This window comes from Symsagittifera roscoffensis, chromosome 3 (genome assembly GCF_963678635.1).
Source record: "Symsagittifera roscoffensis chromosome 3, txSymRosc1.1, whole genome shotgun sequence".
NCBI lineage: Eukaryota > Metazoa > Xenacoelomorpha > Acoela > Convolutidae > Symsagittifera > Symsagittifera roscoffensis.
The window spans coordinates 58,743,007-58,754,749 of record NC_087064.1 but is presented as its reverse complement, the minus strand read 5'-3'; the positions used below and the strand labels follow the sequence as shown (position 1 = coordinate 58,754,749).

At 38.2% G+C, this 11,743-nt stretch overlaps 1 protein-coding gene across 1 annotated transcript in view; it reads right to left on the bottom strand.

Annotated features, from left to right (window-relative positions):
- Nucleotides 1-11,743, bottom strand: part of LOC134842183 (H(+)/Cl(-) exchange transporter 6-like) — a 57,899-nt gene that overhangs the window by 27,070 nt on the left and 19,086 nt on the right. The window contains exons 9-11 of the mRNA XM_063858401.1: nucleotides 10,937-11,022; nucleotides 9,897-10,010; nucleotides 8,072-8,326 (exon numbers count right to left, since the gene is read on the bottom strand). Coding sequence (XP_063714471.1) covers nucleotides 8,072-8,326; nucleotides 9,897-10,010; nucleotides 10,937-11,022 — 455 coding nt within the window. The remainder of the gene's footprint in view (nucleotides 1-8,071; nucleotides 8,327-9,896; nucleotides 10,011-10,936; nucleotides 11,023-11,743) is intronic.

Sequence of the window (11,743 nt, the reverse complement as noted above, 5' to 3'; positions counted from 1 at the left end):
TATAGCGGTTTGATGATATATTAGTTGTGCTCAAATATATTTTAAACTTGTCTTTGTTCCGACCATTCAAAAATGGGGAAGAATTTTGTATTCGTGTGTGTTTTAGTTTTTATTATCTCTTCTCTTTTTTTCTTTTCACTCAAATTCAGCTACCACAAATACTCATTGGAGAGAGTTGTCTGATATATCATGTCAAAGCAGTTACAGTCTTAATTTGAATGATGTAAAACATCAAAAACATTTTTCAGTGTCAAGATAAACGGGTGTGAATTTTTTTCGCCTTATATCGAGCAAAGAAAGCGAACGAGCAGGCTTACAATAAGTTAATTTAGAACGTAAAAACTTAGTTTTACCCAAAATACTTTAGTTTTTTTTAGTAACTTAGCGCCTTTTTGGAATCAAAGATTCAAAAACTGCAAAAAATGTGGAACTTTTTTTGATTTTCTTTTTGTTTTTCCATTCATTTTCCAACAAAATTTGTTTTTCAATTTGCTTATTCTATATAAATGACGAATATTCCGAATATCTAGTTTTTCGTTCAGCTCTTTTCATCATACCACGTCGAAAAAAAACGACATTAATTTAATTGTGGTACTTTTTTAAAAGAATGATCAGAAAATTCTGAGATACCAGCACAGTAAGCGGCTATTCTTGTTTTATTTTAAATCTTGTTTCCCTTTACACTTCAATATTTTCCGCCTCTGGGATGGAAGAACTGGAGCACGCTTCCGGTCGGTACGGTGACTTTGCTCGTTGCTGTCTAAATGAGGACGTCCCCTTCCATTTTCCCATAGTAAAACTTAACGATGCGGGCGAGAAAGTAAAAAAAAATTGCGGTAAATCGGAGTCAATTGCCCTTTTTGCAATAGCGTCAGGTGGAGTGTTTCACTTCGCAAGCTTCGTTCTGCTGACAGTGAAAGATAGCACAAACGTTCTCCTTGCGCCCTGAAAACAAATAGTAAACTGTTCGGTTCTCAAATTAGAACTATTGATTCTGATTTTTCACGAGGTCGCGGGAGTTCAAGCAAAGAGACAGCAAGAGTGTGCCGTAAGTAGGACGTCTGATAAATGGGCTGCACCACTAAAGATGCCAAAACTTCGAAGTAGCAATAGAGCCCCACTATACCGTGTGCAGGATGTCTGAGAAACAGTACCACTGTGCTGTGAGAAGGGCGTGAACAGTGGGCAAGCACTAGCTGCGAAAGTTGCGATTTTTAAGAAAGGAGACAAGACCACAGTGCCGCAAGCAGGACGTCTGAGAAACGAGACAGCATCACTAAAGATGCCAAGAATTCGAAGCAGCCACACAGCAGCATTTAGCCTTGAGCAGAACGTCTGAGTGGTGGGTCAGCACCACTGGGACGTGAGCAGGACGTCTGAGTAGCGATTCGGCAACACTATGCCGTGGGCAGGACGTCTGAGTAGTGGGACAGTACCACTCTGCCGTGAGCAGAATGTGAGTACTGGCAAAGCACAGGGTGCGGATAACGTGGCTTTCAGGCGAACAAAAGAACAAAATCAGCACCAGTAGCCGCAATTAGGACGTCTGAAAAATAAGACAGGACCACTAGAGATGTCAAGACTTCGAAGCAGCCATACAGCACCACTCTGTCGGATGCAAATTATGAGTAATGGCAAAGCACCAGGTGCGGACTTCGCGATTTTCAAGCAAAGAGACAGCACCAGTGTGTCGTAAATAGAACGTCTGAGAAATGACCAGGACGTGAGCAAAACGTCTGAGTATCGATAAAACAACACTGTGCCGTGGACAAAACGTCTGAGTAGAAGACAGCACCACTGGGACGTGAGCAGGATGTCTTAGTAGTGGGATAGTACCACTGAGCCGTGAGCAGGTTGTGACTACTGACAAAGCACAAGGTGCGGATATTGTGACTTTCAGGCAAAGAAAAACAGCACCAGTAGCCGTAAGAAGGACGCATGAGAAATGAGACAGCACCACCAAAGTTTGCAAGATTTCGAAGCAGCAATACTGCACCATTTTGCCGGGCGCAGCACGTCTGAGTAGTGGGACAGCAGCACTAAAGAAGCCAAGTTTTCAAAGTTGCGATACAGCACCACGGTGCCTTGAGCAAGAGGTCTGAGTTGTTGGAAGCAACACTGAGCCGTGTTTCAACCAAAGCCACAGCACCAGTTTGTCGTAAGTAGGACGGCTGAGAATTGGGATAGCGCCACTAAAGATGCCAAGACTTCGAAGTAGCAGTAAAGCTGCACTGTGCCGTGAGCAAGACGTCTCAGTAGTGGGACAGCACTACTCTGCCGTGAGTAGGACATCTGAGTAAGGGACAGCACCACTGTGCCGCCGTGAGCGGAATGTGAACACTGAAAAAAAAAACACTAGATGCGGATATCGAGACTTTCAAGCAAAGAGACAGAACAAGTGTGTCGTAATTAGGACTTCTGAGAAATGGGGCAGCACCACTAAAGATGCCAAGACTTCGAAGTAGCAGTGAGGCACCACTGTGCACTGAGCAGGACGTCTGAATAGTGGGACAGCTTCACTGTGCCGTGAGCAGAACGTCTGAGTAGTTGAGTAGCACAACTGTGCCGTGCACAGAATATGAGTAGCGGCAAAGCACCAGGTGCAGATTTTGAGACTGTCAAACAAAAAGTCAGCACAAGTATGTCGCAAGTAGAACGTCTGGGAAATGAGCAGGACGTGAGCAGGACGTCGTGAGTAGCGATACAACAACACTGCGCCGGGAGAGGCACGTCTGAGTAGTGGGACAGCGCCACTGTGCTGTGAGCAGGACAATTAAGTAGTGGGACAGCACCACTATGCTGTGAGCAGAATATGAGTAATGGCAAAGCACCAGGTGCGGACTTCGGGAATTTCAAGCAAAGAGACAGCACTAGTATGTCGCAAGTAGAACGTCTGCGAAATGAGCAGGACGTGAGCAAAACGTCTGAGTAGCGATAAAACAACACTGTGCCGTGGGCAGGATGTCTTAGTAATGGGACAGTACCACTGTGTCGTGAGCAGAGTGTGAAAACTGACAAAGCACAAGGTGCGGATATCGTGGCTGTCAGGCGAAGAAAAACAGCACCTTTAGCCGCAAGTAGGACGTCTGAGAAAAAAGACAGCACCACTAGAGATGTCAAGACTTCGAAGCAGCAATACCGCACTACTGTGCCGGGAGCAGCACGTCCGAGTAGAGGGACAGCACCACTGTGCGGTGAGCAGAATATGAGTAATGGTAAAGCACCAGGTGCGGACTTCGTGAAATTCAAGCAAAGAGACAGCACCAGTGTGTTATAGGTAGAACGTCTGAGAAATGAGCAGGACGTGGGCAACACGTCTGAGTAGCGATACAACAACACTGTGCCGTGGGCAAGATGTCTTAGTAATGGGACAGTACCACTGTGTCGTGAGCAGAGTTGAGAACTGACAAAGCACAAGGTGCGGATATCGTGGCTGTCAGGCGAAGAAAAACAGCACCTTTAGCCGCAAGTAGGACGTCTGAGAAAGAAGACAGCACCACTAGAGATGTCAAGACTTCGAAGCAGCAATACCGCACTACTGTGCCGGGAGCAGCACGTCCGAGTAGAGGGACAGCACCACTGTGCGGTGAGCAGAATATGAGTAATGGTAAAGCACCAGGTGAGGACTTCGCGATTTTCAAGCAAAGAGACAGCACCACTGTGTTATAGGTAGAACGTCTGAGAAATGAATGGGACGTGACCAGGACGTCTGAGAAGCGATACAAAAACACTGTGCCGGGAGCAGCACGTCTGAGTAGTGGGACAGCACCACTGTGCTGTGAGCAGGACAATTAAGTAGTGGGACAGCACCACTGTGCTTTGAGCAGAATATGAGTAATGGCAAAGCACCAGGTGCGGACTTCGGGAATTTCAAGCAAAGAGACAGCACTAGTATGTCGCAAGTAGAACGTCTGAGAAATGATCAGGACGTGAGCAGGTCTGAGAAGCGATACAACAGCACTGTGCCGTAAGTAGGAGGTCTGAGTAGTGTGACAGCACTTTACGAAAGTTACTGGGTAGATTGCAGTTGAAGCAGTCTCGATTCAGGAGCAAGCTGTCCTTTTTTGCTCGAATAAACGCAGATGAAGCAAAAATGTGGGGGGGGGGGGCAAAAATGATAGCTGAATCTAAGCAAAAATGTGGGGGGGGGGGAAATGATAGCTGAATCTCGGCCAACAACTAATTAGTCGAAATTTTTTATAATTTTTGGCGAATATATTTTTTTTTATCAGGGGTTCAATTATAGAATTAAATATACCAACTGTTATTTTTGACGGTCAGTCCGAATCAAAATTGAACCGAATCAAAGCGAGAAGCTGTTGAAAGCTGTCATTGTTGGTAACTAAAACGGAGCCAACAGAAAGTTCGAAAAGAGTCAATATATGCAAGTAAATTTGATTTTTTTTAAACTTCAGGTACAAATTTTCTTCCGCTGGGAAATAGTGAATTTATTTTTGAAGCAAAAATAAGTTCTTGTTTTTTTTTTGCAAGTGCGTATTCCAGGTGAATTTAAACTGAACTCGAAAAGTGCATATAAATCTAAGAGCACTTATAAATACATTCAAAAAAATTATTGCACATCTGTAGATATTAGCGCAGTTCAGGAAAAAGAAAACCACTAAGACCGAAAAATCACCACCGAGCATCAATTGGGAAGATAGTTTATAAGCACTTGAAAATAGTTTGAGTGATATGAAATCATGAGCCAGATTCTTCAATGAATGGGGAACACCAAAACTTACAAAATCGAAACTCAAAAACTATTTTCAAAATGAAAAAAAAACAAATTACTGGAACTGATGCACTTAGAGCCAAATTTTTTTTATGGGAACATAGCCAACTGACAGTTAGAAAAAGTAATGAATGCGAGGAAACAGAAAAAAATTGACTTGTATTTTTTTGAAAAAACTATAATTTCCAAATTTAAAAGAACAAAGAACGTATGCCCTTAAGGCTCTGTGAAATTCACAAACCATTCATAAATCGTATTTGTTTGATAAGATTAACCCAATACGAGAAAACTAGATCAATAGGTAAAAGTTTTTTTTCGCTGGGAAAACTGAAAATTAATTTCCACTATTGAATTCAGACGCCAATCACGGTTTTTGTAACCACAAAAATTTAACTGTCTTCTAACACAGGACACGAACTGTACTTATAAAAATCAAAAGTCAAAACGCGAAAATCAAAATTGAGCCAGAAAAAGATCGAAGATTGTTTCCTGGAAAAAAAAATCACCAAGACTTTTATAAGAATACTCACTATTTTCCTGACTTTTAAACGAACTATGATTCGTATTATATTCTGATTGGAAAGTTTGAACAAACATAGCCAACAGACACATGGAAAAGAGCTAATGAATGCAGGTAAACCAAAAAAAGTAACTTTTTTTTTTAAAAAAAATCCAATTTTAGATTTAAAAAAAAAACGAGATGCCCTTAGTTCAATAAAAAAATTAGGATTGCCATTTTTGCGATAAGGATAACTCAATATGAGAAAACTAGATCAATAAGTAGTTTTTTAATTCCGTCCGCTGGGAAGACTGTACATAAAAATCCATTTTCGAAACTAGAAGCCGATCACGTTTTTCGCGACCTTTAAATTTTTACTGTTTGATGGAACTTCCTTTACTCCTAACAAAGTAAATGAACCAAATTTAAAGAAAAAACAAAAGTTAAACCGCGAACAATCGTAAATAAGCGTGAACAAGTTTAAAGAATTTTTCCTGAAAAGTAACAACAAAGAAAAAAACTACCAAAACCTATATAGGAGTACTCATTACGTTCATTACTCTTAATAAATGATAAAAAAATTCATCCATGAAAACTTAGAAGTTTTAACAAGAGTTGTACTTTAGCTTGTACAGAGGTTAAAACATTTTTTGTAAGACTCATGACTTTTTTCGAAAAATTTAAAAACTGTTTTCTCTTTTAAAAAAATTTATTTTAAAAAAACATTAAAGCAATGATTACACAGAAGCCAAGTCGCACATCCCATACACAAGCAAAAATTTGACCAATAACGCTACTGGGAAAACTGAATGAGAAAAACTTTGAGTCTACAAAATTTCTTAATTGACGCACGCCAATTATGAGTCTACACAATTGCTAAGTGACGAATGCCAATTATCATGCATAAGCAATACCAGTCAGTTTTAAAAAAAAGAAAATTTACTAACTAATTTAACTCAATTGATAGAGCTGACGCGTTTTAAATAGTATACGAAAAAGTTCATTAAAAACACCCGACCCTGTCCAGGATCGAACCCTCTTATTTTATTGCGGGTCTCCTTCCCTACCTCTACGCTACATATCCATGATAGCTTGAAGCTACGGTGCTACTAAAGCTGAAGAAACCTGTTTGATAAATTTTTGATTTTGTTGTACTGATGCGGAATGAAGTGGGTAATTTAAAACATTTAAGCATTGGGCTTTACCCGAAACCTAGGTTGTTGTTCTATTAAAAAAAGAGTGAAATATTTTGTTATTTTGGAATTTTCACAGAATTGTTTCAGGTTCAAATTTTTAATGCGTAGCAGTTTACGCACGGAGGCTTTTTACAAACTGTTGTCTTGATTAAGCCTTTGATATCAGATTGAGTTGTTTCCAAGAAGTCAAAAGTTCAAAAAAAACGGACAAGGGATCAAATCATTGACTTTTCTGAAGGTCATATATTTTTTGTGTTGAAAAAATTTAACGTGAGCACTTTCACACACGAGCTTCGCTCAACCCATTCTCTCTTCATTGAACCTAAAATTTCAAGTTTGGGATGGTAGTTTAAGACAATTAGTAGAAAAACTACTGAAAACTGTTTGTTGACTTTTGAAAAACTGAAAAAAAAGTTTCCGAGGGTCACAACTATTTGTGTAGAAACAATTGGGCGTAATTGCTTATAAAGTGGAGCGTAATTCCCACAATCCGTTCTTGACACTGAAACCAATATCTCAGAATCGGTAGGGTAGTTTTTGAGAGAAGTCAAAAAGATTCAAAAAAAAGTAGAAAATTCTACTAATCCGAGGTTCATAACTTGGTGTGTACAAAAATTTGGGTGTTGACGCCTCTGCAGAGGAGCTTGATACAACTCATTCTTTTTATTGAAAGCAGAATCTCAGATTTAGTAGGGTAGATTTCGAAAAGTCAAAATGTTTGATGAAACGATGAAAAAATCGAAAATTCTTCTTTTCGGAGGGTCAGAACTTTTTGTGTAAAACAATATAGCCGTAATTTTTTATGCAGCGGAGCTTCCCATAACTCATTCCACTAACTAAAGCCAAAACCTCATGTTTTTGGAGGGTAGTTTTCGAGAAACATTTCAAAAAGACGATAAAAAATTCGTAAACTTGACTTTCTGAGGTTCAGAACTTAATGTGTGGAAAACGTGAGCGTAACCACTAATGCAGAAGCGCTCCCCACAATCCTCCCTCCGTTCGGTTGAAACCAAAATCTCAGATTCGGGAGGGTAATTTTCGATAAAAGACTAAATTTCAAAAAACGGTCAAAAATTTGAAAAATTGAGTATTTTGAGGGCCATAACTTTGTGTACAGAAACTCTGGACAGAAGCCGCTTATGCAGGGGGCTTTCTACAACCTGTTTTATCCATTGAACCAAAAATGGCAGATTTGGGTGGGTAGTTTGTGACAAAATTTTAAAAATCTAATATTTTGGGTCAAAAATTTACACCACACACTTTTTCGAACGCTGTATACAGTGGGGTGAAAAAAAGACTAGGGGAGTATGCTAGCACACAGGGGTGTGACCGGAATTCCCATTGGTACTACTATTTTGAAAATCTGTTTAAGATAAACGAAAACTTTCCAAAGCGTCTCAAAAAAAAATTTTGAAAAAAACCCCGATCCCATACAGCAAGACCTATATGAGAGTCTTCTATATGAGAGTCTTTACTCTTAATAGTCTGCGTTAATATCCTTAGCATTGGCTATACTTGATAGCTGGTTAATGATCAAAATGAACACATTTTGTCGCAACAATATTTGCGACTAGGGTGGAAAAAAAAGATAGTTCTTACTATAACACAAGCATTGCTTGTGTAATTAAAACGATGAACACTTACATCGTACACACATGTTCCCAATGTCATGGATGCCGTGAATGTTAGGAGTGTAGTAACGGCCGCCACCAGAACAGACTCCAGAGCTCTAAAGAACTTGCCCTTAGGGATGACATGGAGGATCCTCCAGCGAGTGAGATAGTAGTTAAGCTGGTTGAAGATGGCGCCCAAAAGACCCCCCATCATGCCCATGAGGACAAAGATAAAAAGGTCCTGGACTTGCCAAAGAGTACAGTCTCTGTTGTTGTCATCTGTGCACTATAATTAATAACGTGGCGAGTTATTCAAACATAGCCAACCGACAGTTGGAAAAGAGTAATGAACGCATGGAAACTGAAAAAATACTGATTTTTAAAAAAAAAAAAAAACATTTCAGCTTTCAAATTTTCAAGAAAAAAAGTATATGGGTTCAACCCTTCTCGAAAGTGAAGAAAAATATGTGATTCACACTTTTTTCATAACATTCACTCAATTTGAGAAAACTGGATTTATAGCTAAAACTTTTACTCGCTTGGAAATCTAAAATATAGATTGTACTCAGTGTACTAAAAATAAATTGCACTTCGAAGCTATAAGTCGTTCACGTTTTTTCGCGCCATTTCTACGTTCGTATTTGGAGAAAGTTAATTAGCTAAATTTAAACAGATAAAATTGAAATGAACACAAAAAGCACAAATATGCCTAAGTAAATTCATATATGATTTAATAAATATGAATGCACATCTCTAGTTTTTAGAGCAATTTAAAATTTTTGCCTGAAAAACACCAAAAAGAAACATCAAGATCATTTTAAGAGTCTTCACTACGTTCATTAATCTTAAGAAATTTAATCGCGTTGTGTTTCTTAAGTTTTATGAAAATTTGATAGCCAAATTGAAGAAAACTGGATTGGTAAACATTTATTTGGTTGGGAACACACTTTGAAAAAAATCTTATAAGTTTAACAGAAAAAACAAAAGCGATCAAATTTTTTGAATTTAACAAACAATTTCTGATTGGTGCTTTTTTGAAAAAATTAACCCAATTTGAGAAAGCTGGATCAATAGATAATTTTTTTTGGTGCTACTCTACTTACTCTACTTCTAACAAAAAATGAAATGAAATTAAGCCGCTGCGAAGTCTGAAAACTTAATTCTTACTTTCGAAGCTAGAAATCAATCACCTTTTTCGTGACCTTTACACTTTTACTGTTTGATAGTGGAGACTATTTTGATAGTGGAGACTTTAGTCAAACCGCAAAAAGTTAATTTGAGCCTAAGCAAAATTAAAGAATTTTCCTGAAAAAAACATATCTATATGAAACTCTTTGCTACGTTCTCCGACTCTTAAATCTACTTTTGAATATATAAATCATTCAGGTTTTTGCACCATGTCCATTTTCGTTTTAGGAGAGCGTAGTTTGCCTTTCTTTTCTCAAATGAAAATGAATTGAACTTTTAAAACTCAAAACTCGAACCGCAAGAAAATCAATTTTAGCGTAATCCAATTTTAGGACTTTGTCCTGAACAAAAAAAATCATCGCCGAGTATATAAAAGCCTTCACTGCGTTCATTGACACTTAAACATTTCAGAAGAAAAAAAGAAACAAAAAAATTTGAAAAGAAAAGATGATGCTAACTAAAAAGACACGAAGTGAATTACTAATGAAATAGAGTAATTCACTTCGTTTTTCAAAATATCGAACGAAAAACAGAAGGAACAAAAAGAGAGAGTATATGAGATATGAGCCTCAAAATTCAAAAATCATCCAATTGCTGCTAAGCTTGATGTTTTTCATAATCGATAATGGGGAATTATTGAGGTCTTAAATGGTTGATAGATGACTGACGTTGAATGCGCCGAAGTTGAGGAGACCGGGGTTGTCGAAGGATTCCCAGTTACCATGGTCGATACCAGACAGGAAGAAGTTGAGGGACGCAGTGGCTGTCATCGCACATGCAAGCTGAAACACAAGGAAAGCCAGTTGCTGTGCATGTAGAACATGTTTCAACCACAATGATAGCAGAGAAAATTCAAAAATAAAAAAATTGAAAAATATTAAAAAACAGACAACAGTTGGAAAAAGTTAAAGAACGCAAAGAACGCTAGAACTATTTTTTTTGCCACTAACTTTTTTCAATACATTCATCCACTCTTACAATTTGTTTCGCTTTTCTGTTTTATTTGAATTAAAAACGTAGCCAACAGAAGATTCAAAAAATTTTAAAAGAACAAGAAATCCAAAAAAATGATCGAAAAATGTTGATTATTTTTTCAACTTTCTTAAGAATTTTTTGAAGAAAAAGTTATACAGGTTAAAGCTCTTTGACTTTCAAAAACAAAACGAGTGCGATCTCGTTTGCTGTCATTTTTACACTTTTTGTCTTCTTTTTAAAACTTCTTGGAGTTTGCCTTCTTGGTAACAAAGGAAATGAACTGAACTTAAAAAAATCAAAAAAAAAAACCGCAAAAAATCAAATTTGAGTCTGAACGAATTTCAAGTTATTTCCTGAAAACTTCTTATATAAGAGACTTCACGACGTTTATCGAAACTTAATAGTCAAATTTTTCTGAAAAACGAAAGCATTCAGACCAGTTTTTCTCGAGAATGAGATAAGTTCTTAAACTTTTTTTATAGAATCCAAATCACGGCCGGCTGCAAGTGCTCTAAGTTGATAGATCTGCAAGCTTTTTTTCAGGTCAAAATTAACTGAAAAAACACCGTACACCATAGTTTTGTTTCACTTTGTGAAATGGTTGGAAAAAGGCAATAAGGCAACGTCATCGAGAAAGACTGATTAAAGATGAAATTCTTCAAACTTATCAAAACAGTATTACACCATTATTGTGAAATATAGTTTAAGATTTGATGAGTCAAAACGCACTCACTGATTTCCAGGTGAGAGCTTGGTTCCAAAAAGAAGATCCTTCCTCTAGACTGAACAAGACTCCTCCAATTGGGGCACCAAATGCAGCTGAAATTGCCATCATGTTTACTGTTGTTCTTTTTAGATCCGAGGAGACGCATGCTCAAACCAAGCCTCACATGAAGCACTTTTATGATAATTTTATCTATTTTTGGCTGACTGAAATTGGCCTGTTTTTTCAAAAATGTGCGAGCGGCGTTGTGTCAAAATACGGTCTTTGTAATGATTTGGAAGAGCTCAGATAATCAATTTGACAGACAAAAAGTTCGACTTTTTATTGAAAATCCGCCGATACACCCCCTGTTCACCCTCGAGAACATCCTAGATGTGCCCCTGCCCAGACACTGAAAACTTTGGGGAACGTTGGGGCCAATTGATTTCAGTTACTGATGAAGGGCCGTACCCAGATCTCAACTGGGATAGGCTCTCCTAGTGGACCGAGTGAGATATTTTTTGACGGCGGAAAATTCAGGTAGTCTGAGTGGCAGAACTTTCTGAGGCAGTGCATCTAATTTGGCCTGCCTAACTATATATGTACGTATTTTCATCTGAAGCAATGTGAAGTTTTTCAAAATAAAAGCGTGTTCGGATAGGATAGTATCTATTTCGGGGACAATTAACTCAAGCAGCGAATCACGAAGATTCCTAGAAAAACTAAATGCTACGCCAGTAGATGATGGCGGGGGTCCGCATTTAAAAGTTAACATTCTGATTTTAAAGTTTTCAAGGCGCTCAATTAGTACATCTTGTTATAACGCGGGCAGCACTT